The 14,363-nt window shown below is 39.3% G+C and overlaps 1 protein-coding gene across 1 annotated transcript in view; it reads left to right on the top strand.

Annotated features, from left to right (window-relative positions):
- Window positions 1–271: 271 nt before the first annotated feature.
- Window positions 272–14,363, top strand: part of nckap1l (NCK associated protein 1 like) — a 30,325-nt gene continuing 16,233 nt past the window's right edge. The window contains exons 1-19 of the mRNA XM_034697735.1: window positions 272–468; window positions 2,360–2,470; window positions 2,805–2,897; window positions 3,569–3,625; window positions 4,486–4,628; window positions 5,099–5,189; window positions 7,399–7,536; window positions 8,199–8,247; window positions 8,655–8,811; window positions 9,946–10,002; window positions 10,126–10,222; window positions 10,482–10,591; window positions 10,819–10,951; window positions 11,084–11,165; window positions 11,275–11,333; window positions 11,433–11,578; window positions 11,697–11,829; window positions 13,498–13,617; window positions 14,026–14,165. Of these exons, the coding sequence (XP_034553626.1) occupies window positions 379–468; window positions 2,360–2,470; window positions 2,805–2,897; window positions 3,569–3,625; window positions 4,486–4,628; window positions 5,099–5,189; window positions 7,399–7,536; window positions 8,199–8,247; window positions 8,655–8,811; window positions 9,946–10,002; window positions 10,126–10,222; window positions 10,482–10,591; window positions 10,819–10,951; window positions 11,084–11,165; window positions 11,275–11,333; window positions 11,433–11,578; window positions 11,697–11,829; window positions 13,498–13,617; window positions 14,026–14,165 (2,006 nt within the window). The 5' untranslated portion in view covers window positions 272–378. The remainder of the gene's footprint in view (window positions 469–2,359; window positions 2,471–2,804; window positions 2,898–3,568; window positions 3,626–4,485; window positions 4,629–5,098; window positions 5,190–7,398; window positions 7,537–8,198; window positions 8,248–8,654; window positions 8,812–9,945; window positions 10,003–10,125; window positions 10,223–10,481; window positions 10,592–10,818; window positions 10,952–11,083; window positions 11,166–11,274; window positions 11,334–11,432; window positions 11,579–11,696; window positions 11,830–13,497; window positions 13,618–14,025; window positions 14,166–14,363) is intronic.

Below are 14,363 nucleotides of genomic sequence, written 5' to 3'. Positions count from 1 at the left end.
ATTACATATTTTTTCTCCATCATCAAATGTGTTGAGACATACAATAAATTGACTATAATTTCTTAAAATTTGACTGAAATTCTTAATTAGGCTAACTTACCTTAAAAACAAAACCTACTGTTTTGTAAATGTAGTTAATTTTTTGAAATTATACATTTTTTCTTTCTTTCATTTATTTTTTCCGTAAATTAGTTTGAGAGTTTTGAGTTTAAGTATCTTAACACTCTGTCCAACTGAACTCTTGGCTCCACCTCCCCTTTAGGCCCCATGTGACCTGGTATCAGGGTGAGGCTCTGGGTGCACTTGTTTCCGAGGGTTCAGCTGCTACACAGGACCAGGAGGCCAAGGCTCAAGTGGAGGTACAGGTCCAACGGCGCCATGGACTACCAACAGAAACTGGCTGAGAAGCTCACCATCCTAAATGAGAGGGGGAACGGGGTGCTGATACGCATGAACCACATTAAAAAGGTGAGGGAGAGAATAGTGGCAAGTAACAGAAACTGCAAATAAGGAACTAGGCTGTCATCACATACACTAAGCTGTAGTTTAAAAATGTCTACATACAAACTCTTTGAACACTTTATGAAGAGACATTTAAACATTACATGATCTATACAGGGTCTTTACTTTCTTAGAAATAACTTTAAACTGGATTAAGAATAGAACTGTATTTGTTAGTTTCTATTTGAGGATTACATTTCTCTGTTTGAAGGGAAAAACGGCATGACTGTTACAGTTAAATATCCACATTTCTATTTCTAACACAATTGTTACAAGAAGGTAAGCGTGTCAAAATACTTTATCTGTACTTTAATACAGTATTACCTAAACTGCAGACTTGAAGAGCAGGATGCAAAAGTCCCATTAAAAAACCAAGTGATGTTTCTCAAAGTCAACAGACTCTCCAGGAGCTTCAATTCAAAGTGATTAAACAATGTTAGGTGATTGAAAATGTGCACTGTTTAGATAATGTCTTTTTGTGTGTGCACAAGCCTTAGCTGAACATGCAGTATTGTCTTCTAACTGCAACAAGGCTTGTTTTACAAAGAGGAAGTGCAGACAGGAAGTCAGTCTGAGCTGTCAGTCAACTTAAGCTCAGTTATTCTGAACTTAATGCTGCGCGACTCACATAATAGAACTGAAACATAGCAACCAGGGAAATGTGATCAACTGTTCTGAGGTTATAGAGAGTATAATTTAGGATTTGTTCTGACAACTCAGAGGAACGTGGTCATTCACACATCACATCAGTTTAGGCCATTTAAAAAACACCGGCAAGGGAAAGTAGGCCTTTTCCCTGATCTACACATTTACGCTTTAGTCAATGTTGCCTTCTCCTGTTCGGGGTCAGATTCTGGATCAAATGTGGACTGTATTTGTGGGTTCTTCTGGAGCGCTCGCCATGTTTGTTTTGATGTTTTTCCACATCTGCATCTTCCATGCTGGTCTATACCTTCCCCACTGAGACAACATTCAAGCAGCCAATTAGCTCAATACCTCATTATCATAGTGATCATGCCCACTTTGATGATTGCATAGATAATGAGGTTAGAAACAAAGAGGCTTCAGATCCTCCAGAGAGGCTGAATCTCTAATGTTTTTTTTGCAACTGAATTCAAAACCTTGTTTAAGTAAGAACTAGGACATGTTGTAAACTGCTGAAAATGTCATTATATGGGACCTTTAAATTACATCGTTTCAACTGCTTGTCTTTCATCACCTGACAACAACTCAATGTTTTGACAACTCACGCATTTTTGTATGTGACATGCAGAAATTGTTAAACTCTTGCCATGAGAAAAAGTCAAGAAAATCAGCAAATATGCCACCTTTTAATCCTATGTGAGCATGTGCATGCAGTTTTATGTCCGCATTAATCAAGAGAAGTGAAAGCACAATCTTATTTCCAGTCTTTTTAACCCTGCCCAGTGAAGATTTGCTGAGTACAGACATATTTTTAAATCATTTCTGCAGCCAATTCTGACAGTAAAAAGCTGCTGCACGGTTATCTGCTGTCAGCCTGTAAACAGCCCCGCAGGAGCTGCTCGGTGTTAACTATCCTGCTCAAGGTCAGTCTGAGGGTGGGTGCTGAGGGAGATGGAGAAAGCATTAAAACCCACTCTGCTCACAATTTCCCCAGCTCATTTGAGGATACTGTGACTTTCCTCTGACAAGCTCATTTTCAAACCATGGGCTGGATGCCACTCAGAATCTGAAAGAAAAATTACAAACACATCCCTTCAAGACAACCCACAGAGCATGATGGCAGCTGGAAATAAATTAAATATTAAGGATTTAGCTGCCTAAAGTGATGAAATCTCATCCTCACATCTTTATCATTTCCTTTCCCCTGTCACAGAGCTGTGCAGACCCCAAAACAAGACCCTCTTTCCTGACAGAAAAAGCCATGGAGCCTGCAATTAAATACATCAATAAGAAGTTCCCGAACATTGACTTCAGAGGAAACATAGTGAGTATGACTGCAACCTTAAAAACAACTTCAGTTTTATCTTCAGGTTGCTTTAAACAAAGCTGGCACTATCCAGATCTTGTTTTATGGTGATCATGTAGCGCTGTTGTGTAAAAGCAGTATCACACTTCAGGTTGTTATGTTATACTGAATATCAGCACAGCTGTGACTGTCTTCAACACACTGCTTGTGGCCTCATACATATTATGTCTAAATCTCAGCAGTGCTGGTATTCTGTACAACATCCCTCCCACTTACATGATGTTGCTAAAATATCACGCCTCATGTTATCTGACCATTCATGACAGATTCTTCTTTTTCTTTTATTCTGCAGCAAAATCTGACCAACATACAGCGGCAGAAATCTGAAGTGTTGGCAGCCACAACAAGCTACTACGATTCTTTCCTGGATGTCATCGAGTTCAGGGTGATTGTTTTATGATTTTATTTTATTTTTCCTCAAGTTCAAATTTGAGATTGCCATTTTTTTCCCCAATAAATTTCCAACGGCTTGCATCAGCCACTGCAAAGACTCGCAGAAGTGGTTCATATGAAATTTAAATGAAGAAATCCTGAAAAACATTAAATTTGAGAACAAACAAAATAAATGAATATTTAAAAAGTACAAACAAAAACTCGATTAAAGAGAGCAGTGATGGTGTTGACAGTATTCTCTTGCTTTATTTCTCTCTATTTCTATCTGCACAGGTATTATTTTAGACAATTTGAGTTACAGAGTTGATTTACATATAGAGTGGTTTATCCAGATGTACAAAACAATAACTGATGTACCTCTATGTCATTTCTGTCACTGTGGTTGGGTGCAGTTATTCTGTTACTGTCTCCATCCCTTTTAGATTTTTCTGTGATGGAGTTTTAAGCTAGGTCGAGGCATCATCTGTATTTGTTAAATTGAGAATAACTCAATCCTGATGTTCCATAAATATGCAAATGCATAATGATTATAGAGCAACAAGAATCGAAATGATGGGTTTTAGAAATCACATTACAGACTGAAACCGGAACTGACTGTTGCTTTTATGTTGTGCATGTCTTTGTCTTTTTACTAATCTTTTTATTTTTGTCTTCTTTATTCAGGATCACGTTTATGAACTGCTGAACACCATAGATGCCTGTCAGTGTTTCTTTGACATTGTGAGTACACTGTGTGGCTGACTTCATTCACAACATCAGCTCATAATCTGACTCATCCCTCTTCTTTTGACACATGCTGCTACTTTTCCGTGTACGCCTTCCTGCAATGAACGTGCTGGTTGTGTTTTCTCTCCTCTCTCAGCCTCCTCTTGTTTAGTTTGTCAGGTTTTTTTATTATATTAATAAGAGTTGCACCCCTTGCCTATTGCATTATGTATATCCCACTGTATATTTCAGTGATCTCTGTCTCCTGTGATCTGATCTGTGCTGTTAATGTAGGCATTTTAGCATATCATACTGCTTGACTTTATTTATTGCCACCTAGGGTGTTTTTTGTGTCTAGTTCTTTTTAATATTAGTATCATAACACATTTTACACTTACCTCTGAGACTGATGCTCCAGTGCACTTTAGATAGTGGGAGATAGTTAAAAATGATAAATAAAAATCTTAAGGGCCAGTTAAGTGATATTCCCTCTTGTAATCTATCATATTCTTTTTTATCTCTTGGTTTAAATGTTGACTGCTGTTTTCTTTTTAAGCAGAAATGCTGCTGTGTAATTGTTTCAAACCACGATCCCAGTATGCTTTTGTTCCAAACTCCTATAAGATGGCTGAATGTTATTCGTCCATATGTTTTCAACCATTTTTTTCTGTAGGAATCCACAACCTTTTTACAGCCACTTTACAGTCCCGCCCAGTGAGTGTTACTCTGAAGTAGTAGTAGTTGTAAAAATGTCTTTCCTTCCAGCCTTCATATAGTTCCACTACTTCCACAATATGTCCTAGAAAGTCTGAGGTATTTTAAGAGGTTGTTCAACCTTTTCAGAGCCAATGATGAAAGTGAAATTTTCATTTCAGGCATTCAACTTTGACTTCACCAGGAGCTACCTGGATCTGATCATCACCTACACATCTGTTATCATCATGGTCTCTCGCATTGACGATAAAAAAGCACTGGTGGGCATGTTCAACTGTGCCCATGAGATGACTAACGGGAGCAGGTAAGAACATGGGACAGTATTATAAATATGCTGCAGTGATGACATAGATGAGGAGGACAGTAATGTAATAGTTAGATCTAGACGGCACTCTGAATCAAAGAACACGTACACAAAGGTTGTGTTATATGTGCTTATATGTGCAGCTGAACCTCATTAATAATTGAACATCTAAATGACACAGACGTCAGCAGGCCAGCACGAACCTGCCCGGAGTCTCAAGTGGCTCTCTGGCATTTTGAGTCCGCCCACTCTGCAATGATATTTATTTATGCACCACTCAAAACGCAGGATGCTTATCGCTATTGAGACGTGAGCAGGGAGCACAAACATGTGCATTTTAATGTCACATTTGCTGCACCACGACCTACACTTTTTCCACTGAAAAAATCCCAGACACAATGACCCACTTCTTATCTTCCTTCTCCTTCCTGTATTCAATAATATTGTGCGTACTGTATTGAATCCTGCAGTGACCCCTCTTATCCGCGGCTCGGCCAGATGATTGTGGAGTACGAGCATCCGTGGAAGAAGCTTACTGAGGAGTTTGGTCCTCACACAAGGGTAAGCCCTAGACTGTTGAAAACATGGACAAAGTCTGAGTGACATCAATCATGTTGGTTTTCTGAAGAGGTGAAGCCCAAAGATGGCAGTTAGTCCCCATATTGGAAATACTGACTCCAACAAAACACAGTCGACAAGGTGTTTCAATCTATGCAAAAGATGAGTATTTTAAAGCTCCTGTGAGGAGTTTTTAACTGGTTGTGAAACAGACTGAAATTTACAATAATACCTCTATATGCCCTAAAAAGGCAAACCAGACCATCAGTGAGAAAAGTGACTATTTCTATATGGTTATTTTCACTGTCTGAAACCAATGAGTAGGTGTCCGACCAAGTGCTTAACTCCTGCTGATGATACAACCTTTTTTCAATAATTTCATGGCAAAGACTCTTTAACAGAGTGCAGTATGAAATATTTTGTCAAAAACACTAATTACACGTGTAAGGGCCAAAACCAGAAAATACTTCTTTGTCCACAAGGGGTATCGAAATTGACACAAACTTAAAGTTCCTCACAGGAGCTTCAATTTTTTTGGGCTGTAATGGAAACTCGTATCAGAGAACTACATATTTTAGCACTTCTGTATTATTGTTATACAGAAGTGCAATATGTTTAAATATCCTCAACATATTTTATTTTTTCAATAAAAAGTATTTTGAGACTGGATGTAAATACTAAACAATACACTCTTTCATCAATCAATCAATCAATCAATCAATCAATCAATCAATCAATCAATCAATCAATCAATCAATCAATCAATCAATCAATCAATCAATCAATCAATCAATCAATCTTTATTTGTATAGCGCCAAATCACAACAAACGTTATCTCAAGACGCTTTTACAAACATAGGAGCTCTAGACCACACTATGTCAAATTATGAGACCCAACACCAAGGCAGGGTAAGACTCAGTCTGACCCCACCTTAATCCATCATGAGCATTGCACATCGCAGTATTTAGCTAGTTACAGTGGCGAGGAAAAACTTCCTTTTAACAGGCAGAAACCTCAGGCAGAACCAGACTCATGTTAGACAGCCATCATGCCTCGACTGAGTTGGGTCTGGAAAGACAGATAGAGGGGAGTAAGAGAGAGAAGTGATAGTGATGAGACGAGTAGTAGAAGCTGTTGCCGCTGGAGTCCAGCACGTCCGTATCAGCTGGAGTCCAGATCGTCCGCAGCAGGAGGACGTCTACGGCAGCTCAGAGGAATCTACGAGACAATGGAGCTCAGGGACTCCAGAAAGGTCTATGGTTAGTAACTTTAATGGGACAGGCAGAGTTAAAGTAAGTGATGAGGGGGTTGGGGTGAAGAGGATGAGCTAGGATCCCAGTGTGTCAGTGTGCCAGTTCCCCCGGCAGTCTAGGCCTATAGCAGCATGACAAAAGCTGGTCCAAGCCTGATCCAGCTCTAACTATAAGCTTTATCAAAAATGAAAGTTTTAAGTCTACTCTTAAAATCATCTGTCTCACCTCTTTGCCTATGGGTGCAACTTGAGTATACTAACAGTATTTAAGGGTAACCACTTTTACAATGGCACATCTGCTTTACCCTCACATTTAGATTGTGTGGATGATGTTTTCTGTATGGGTTGTGATGCTGGATGTTGTCCGTCTTGCACAATTACAAATACAAAGATAAAGCCTATATTTGGACGTACCATTTTTTTTGCTGCTTAAATATTCAAATATTACAGCCATATTTGATTTCAGAAATCATTATCATAGCTCTGCAGGCTCCTCTCCCAGTGAGGCTTTCCGTCTGATTTAAAAGCTGGCAGCAGAGATTTGCTCGCATTCAGCCACATCACCATTAGTACTATTGTCTCGCATTTATAAGCCTCCTGTCAAAATACAGAGTTGTTACAGACTTCCTTTAAACTAATGTAAGGGGACAAAGACATCATTTGATACAAATGTACAAATGTATTAGGACACATAGTACAAATACTTGACATACTCATAATTTGAATAATGAAACAAATGACTAAGCCTTCTCTTTATTTTTTAAATACCAGGTTATGTGATGGATCATTAATAAATTGAAAAAAGGAAAGAATTGAACCACAGATTTGATGTCTCCAGCTTGTTTCTGCTCAAATTTAATGAGACCTGTTGCCATCTCTTCATATCTCTCCCTTTCACCTCTTCCTCTCCATTTCTATCTCACTCACTGTTTGCCTCTCCTCCTCGATCCCTCTCCCAGTCTGTGACGACGGCGTTGCTGTCTCTGAAGATGGTGTACCCACGCAGGAACCTGCCAGCAGAGCAGTGGCGGAGCGCCCAGCTCCTAAGCCTGCTGAGTGCTCCAGCTGCCATGCTGGACCCGGCGTGCTGCGACACTGTGAGTGTCCGCCCTGAATCACCTCTCCTCCTGTATTTATCTCTGACAGGGAAAGAAAGAGAAAGGAAGTGGTTGTAGTGACTAAATATGGTTTTTGCAGTGATACTAAGCATGAAAAAGGGTGGTAGTGTTGTGTTGAAGGTTGGAAAAAGTCCATTTCAGTAGACAGTTTCCCATTTCTCTCATCCTCCCATCATAGAGCTAGAATTCAGAACATTTATTTTTACCCTTCTCTTTTTTTTTGCACAGTTCTGCTTTCTGTTATCCTCTGTGTTGTCTTTATACATGGCTATTATGGCTCTGTCTGATATCACGTTGACACCCTGTTGCCCATTGCTTCCTAATATTGAAACCTCTAATTCAGCTAAAACAGACAAGTATTATTCTTAGATCTAAAGCTATATTATTAAGTTTATTTGACAAAACAAACAAAAATATTTTTTGGTTGACTAGTATACTTTTCTATGCAGACGATCTCCCACAGAATAGTTTTGTATTGGATTTACTGATTTTTAACACCAAGAATATAGCATCTAAGTATCTGATGGCACCCTTCAGTGAAGGGACATGATTTGACTTCATACTAAGCTTTATGTATGTACATGTAATACTGTATTTTATAAGCCTGTTTTGGCAGGTAATGAGCTTTTTGTTCACCACAGATGGCTTGTGAATACCTATCCATGGAGGTGATGGAGCGCTGGATCTCTAGTAAGTTACACACCTTTAATGATCATTTGTTCTGGTCTGTTGCTTTATGAATTATTCAAACAGTATGCAGCTAGCAGCTTTTGTAGCTGTGATGTATCGACTACATTTGCACTCGTCTACTTTCACAGGTATTGCCAGTTAAAGATGTTTATAAATGTATATTTGACTACACAGGAGTTATGTGCTGTCTAATGTTTTACTATAACATATAAAAAATTACCAACAGTTTCAATTGGAGTTTTGCCCATGTAACTCATTTGAGACTGTGACAGGAGAAGAGGATAAAAATAATCTCAGAGGACAGACTCTTACAGCCAACCTGTGACTATGTCAACACATACAAAGTCACTACGAGGAACCAGCTCCACACACTGTATCCTAAATGTATATGCCTGTGCTCCCTGCAGTCTGCTTCCTGCTGTGCCACAGCAGCCTGAACACAAACCAGGCCTCCCAGGAGCTGTGGAAGATGGCTCTGAGGAGCGGCCTCTTCCTCACCCTCACCAGAGAGGAAGTACTCAACATACACAAAGTCTCCGAGGACCTCTTTGACGGCATCAAAGGGTATGTGAGCAGCTCTGCTACAGTGTACTTTCAGTGCGCTGTCGAGTGAGAGGAATAGTTCGAGGTGATGAATAAAAATTTAAAGAGCCAGATAACAGACAAGGTCTGCAAGATAAAGCACCCTCATGTGTCAGAGGGTTAATAAATGAGAGCTGATTTCAAACATGCCGTCCTCATTTCTCTATAATTAAAACGTCCTGAACTGTTGAGGACCTCTCGTCTAGTCTCCCTGATTGCTCATTAATGCTGCAAAGAGCTGAGCTGAGCCTTCTTGTGAAGTTTAAACTACCTGATAATTTACAGATACATTACAACTTAGGTTTTAGTTTTAACTGGAATTATACTATCCTGTTGCTACACAGCAATATTCAAGTAAAAAATACATCCATCCAACTGAAGGAGTAACTAACGAACACAACTTGGTGCTGTAAATCCCCCTGTGCTGTCCAATGTCAACTCCTGGCTTATTTTGTGGATCATGTTGAACATTTTAAAACATCAGCAGTTGGGTGGCAAACAAAAAGTAGATTTCAGAGGTTTCCTTCTACTTCTCACCTTCAAATGGAATATTGTACTGCTTGCTTCTCCTTTATTTATGTAAATTATTCATTTGAAAAATGCTTGAAGCAACAGGTCTTCATTGTGACCTGTTCACAAGACTTATTTTTATTTTTGTCCCCAGAGTGTGGACATGAAATGAGGAAAAAAGAGTTTTAGGTACACTGCTCCTGCTTTAGCGTTGGATCTGCTGCAGGAGGATTTGGGTCTGAGGTAGCTGGTCTCCTTGGGCAGAGTTGGCCAAAATGGGGCATTAACTTTTGTAGGGGTGGCAAGGCATGATACACAATGGGGGCTTACCCCAAACGTATGAGTGTGGTCTCAAATAATCACATCTACTGTAGCCTTCAAACATTTTTTATCGTCTTGTGTATGATTTTTGAGTTTCAAAGGTAACTTCAAGAGGCAACATTTAAATCTGCTGAACTCAATTCTTTAAAGACTCAAAATGAAGATGTTTGTCCAAAGTCACCTTTTAAAGCACCAACAAAAGAAAATGTTCCAGGTTGAAATGCAAAGAAGCTACCACCAGCCTGTTGACTACATTGTACTGATGTTTTTCTTCATTTTTATCAGATATAGCAAGCGAATTGCAGACATCAAGGAATGTCGTGAGCACGTTTTAGTCAACGGGTAAGACTGGCAGAGAACTTTACAACATTTTTACCCCTTGCATATGAAAAACCTTTGCTACATTCACTATGAAATTAGCTGTGAAAGCTGTATATTCCTGACCTTTTCCTGTGTTATTACCAGAGGACCTCTGCACAGAGAGCGGAGGCGGTATCTGAGAGGAGCGTTGAAGGAATTATTCAACATTCTGGAGGATGAACCCGGACTGCTGGGACCAAAGGTAGAGGGAATGAGGAATTTAAATCATTTCATTACTGCGAGATATAAGTCCAAGATGAATTTGTGGTCATGTGACTGTCGGCAAAAGCTGCCCATTTGATGTGACTTCCATCCTGCCCGCATGTTGTACTCTTCTTGGGTATATTTGGACAGCAGGGGACTGACCCTTCATTTCATCATGACTTTGACCAATCTTAGCTCTGACTCTTTCCTAACATTCTTCTCTCTTCTCTGTTCTCTGTGCCAATCAAATCCCACAGGCGCTGTTTGTCTTCATGGCTCTGTCGTTTTCCCGTGACGAGGTCCTGTGGCTTGTCAGACACTCTGAGAACATGCCAAAGATAAAGGCGCCTGAGGACTACGTTGACAAGTAGGTCATAGGTGCAGAAGATATAAACCAATGTAACATATGGGTGTGCTAAAAATTGGCCGCGAGTGAGTTCTCTCTTTGCTGCAACTCAAGCAGCAACTATTTAAAGTCTTTGTGTGCTGCAGTTTGTTTTAGATTTAACAGTGGCTTATTTTTACACATTTTAAACACAAGGGGAAACACAAGTGATTGTTTTTGGTTTAAATGTGCTTTCCCTGTTTATACAGTCAGATGGCAGAGCTGCTGTTCTACATGGAGAAGCTCAGAGGGCTGATGAAAAAGTACACCCATGTGGTTCAGCGCTACCATGTCCAGTACCTGGCACAGTTTGATGCTTTGGTTCTCAACGACACCATCCAGGTACCGGCAGAAAACACAAGCCTTTGTGTGCATAAACATTTAGGTGCAACATAAAATTCTGTTCAAGTCTCTTAGATCTCTGAGATCCAGACTTTGCAACATGAGTAAAGTAACCTTTGTCCTCCTTTGCAGAATATGTATGTTTGTCCAGAGGAGGAGTCGGTCCTGATGAGTTCATTCGTCTCAAGTCTGTCTGCTCTGTCAATCAAACAAGGTCATTTAAGCACGATATGTTCGCTTACACATACCCCAAATCACTTCTACTTTATATGCATGATGAAAAATGAAGCGGAAATAATCAGATTTTAAATTGTACTCTGCAGTGGAAAACAAGGAGGAGTTTGATTTCAGAGGACTTCGACTGGACTGGTTGAGATTGCAGGTTTGAACTGTTTCTGCACCTCAAAGATTACTGCAGAATGTGAAGATGTTACTTTAGATGTGAAATGTATGTAAACCCAATCATTTCACTTTTTTTTAGGCCTACACAAGTGTGAACAAAGCTCCTCTGCCATTGAAAGACTATCCTGATTTGGCCAAGGTGATGAATTTGATTCAGTTTCACACCAGGGTGGTCGACAGCGTGGAGGAACTTCTGCAGGAGACGTCTGAGGTGTCCATACTCTGGTTAGTCTCTTCTCTTCTCTTCTCTTCTCTTCTCTTCTCTTCTCTTCTCTTCTCTCCTCTCCTCTCCTCTCCTCTCCTCTCCTCTCCTCTCATTCTGGTTTTTGGTTTTCTTTTCCAGCTTCTACCCGCGCGTCTTTGAGAAGATGTTTTTCCAGAGCAGCGAGGAGGTGGCCATGAAGCGCTACCTCATGGCCTTCCCCACCGTCTGCTCTCACTTCAGCCAGTGTGGACACCCTCTGTGCCCAGAAGAGGTCAGTGTTTTATTATTTGCTGACGAAGCTTTTACTGTAATTAAAGGCACCATTGAATACACAGCTTACATGCTACATTGAGTTTAACTTTATGCTGCCATCTTACAGGAAAGACACAGGAGTTAATCATTGGTGACTCTTTTTAACTTGGATTTACTTTTATTTGCTGTTTTGTTCATTCTTCTTTAATTCTCGAGGTACCTGTTTAACTCAGCGTTTAAAGTATGAATCGGCTCTAGCCCTCAACATTGTGGTCGCAGGCTTAACTCCTGGTTTTACTAGTTTTTTCATGTCACCCCTATTTTTTCTCCTGCCAACATTTCCTGTCTCTCCTCTGGTGTCTTTTCAATAATGGCATAAAAAGGCAAAAGCATCTATCAATACAAATTCTTCTGTGTACAACAACTGCTCTATTCTTCTTCTTCTTCTTCTTCTTCTTCTTCTTCTTCTTCTTCTTCTTCTTCTTCTTCTTCTTCTTCTTCTTCTTCTTCTTCTTCTTCTTCTTCTTCTTCTTCTTCTTATTATTATTATTAGTAGTAGTAGTAGTATTATTCAAGCCTGTGCACTTCACACAGTCAAACACTAAATACAGAAACGTGTATGTTACTAGTTTTTCTTGTTTGTGCTGCTGTAGAAACATGGCGATGCAAGATGGCGGCATAAGTGGAAGGGGGACCTTCTCCCATATAGATATGCGAGGCTCATTCTAAGTTGACAAAAACAAAATTACTTTTACATTGAGATGATAACAGACTAATTGAAACATATTTATCAACGCAGTCTGGCAGAAACCTTGTATCTCCATATTTAATCATTATATTTGTATATATTTTAAACAATGCTATTGATCTTCCTTAATGTCTGTCAGTAGGCTTCTAAAATATAACAGATGAAAGTATCAAATTGTTGTTTAGTTATGTGTAAAATGTTTTGTTTTTTTCCTGGAATTTGGTGGTTTTGGACATACAAGGTTTCTGTCTGACAGTGAGGTTATGATTATTGTATTCCATTTCTAACGAGTCTGTTCTGCTAATGCAGCTAATTACCACACACTATCTTGAACATTGTCCTTAATGTATATTTGTTTACAAATCTTTAAATTTTATGAGTTTTCCTTGATATAATGCCTAAAACAAAAGTGGAAGTTTAACCCTCAATATCTCTATACCTTTATTTAGCTCCATTCAGTAAATATTTATACTATTTTTATTATTATTATTTATTTATTTATTTGTTATCTTATTGAAAGATTTATTTGTTTTTATTCAACTTTTGTTTTTTGCACTTTGTGACCTCTATTCTGGAAAGCTGCTATATGAATAAATGTATTATTATTATTATTATTATTATTATTATTATTATTATTATTATTATTATTATTATTATTATTATTATTATTATTATTCATTAAGCTAAACGTCAAAGGATACAGAGGTAACTAGTTCTATTCTTTCTGCAGTTTCTCTTGCACCCATTTGTTGTGAAGTATCAGGAAAGTGAGTTTCAGTGAGGTTAAATCTTTTGCCTTTAATGTTTTCAAGTTAGGAACTTCAGACCTGAAACCTAAAAACAGTGAAGTGTAAAAAGTAGATTTTAACTTATTGGAGAGAATATGCATTCTGTTGTGATGTTTGCACACTCACATGCTGCACATGTTTGTGTGTGCAGTCTGGAGTGATGGAGAAGAAGAGCCTTCGTCTGTGTGTGACCTTCCTGGAGCAGATAGCCAAGCTGACCAGCAGTGTTGTGTTGGAGATTTGTGCTGAACAGTGCAATCTCAATGACAAGGTGAAGTCTGATACTATGTCCTTTTTCCAAAAATTGTATTATCTACTGAGGATTGTTTCAGCTAAACTCCATACTCAAATATAATCTCAGTAGTCACAGCTTGGCGTTGGTGGATTTAGCTTCGGGCAGAAGATAGATTTGAGAATCTGAATAAAATGATAAGACAGAGCTGAAACTCTGGGCTTGATTAATGTGGTGCGGTTTCTGTAATCCCCTCGAGGAAAAAACATGATGAAGCTGTTTACTTTGTGAGTGCTTCCAATGAGAACACCAAACTCCCATGTTCGTTTCTCAGCATGTTACTCAATATCTGCCTGAATGTACCCCCCCTACTTCTTTTCACCTTCCTTCTTCCTTCCTTCCCCTCTTTGCATTTTGCATTCGTCTTTTTCCACTTGATCTCTTTAGTTGCAGCCCATACACTGCGCCGAGAGCATCAGCGCAGCTCGCTACAGGAAGCAGAAGAAGCCGCTGCCAAAGAAAGCCGAGGTCCAGAAAGAAAAGCCAGGCGCTGAGAGCCTGAGGAAAGACCGGACCATCACCAGCAAGTCAGATTCTCATTTTGTCTCCCCAATTATTACCAGCCCCTACTCTACTCATCCCATTCTGTTCCGATCTTTAATTAGAGCACAAACCTGGGAACAGTGTAGACAAGTGAGTGTGATGATACATCCCTGATGTTGGGGTCAGGAAAGCACTTTTAACAGCAGTTGTTCAGGTCAAAGGGAAAATACATGAGCATTTTT

This window comes from Notolabrus celidotus, chromosome 1, assembly GCF_009762535.1.
Source record: "Notolabrus celidotus isolate fNotCel1 chromosome 1, fNotCel1.pri, whole genome shotgun sequence".
NCBI lineage: Eukaryota > Metazoa > Chordata > Actinopteri > Labriformes > Labridae > Notolabrus > Notolabrus celidotus.
The sequence above is the reverse complement of the archived record's forward strand: the minus strand, read 5'-3'. Positions and strand labels throughout refer to the sequence as shown.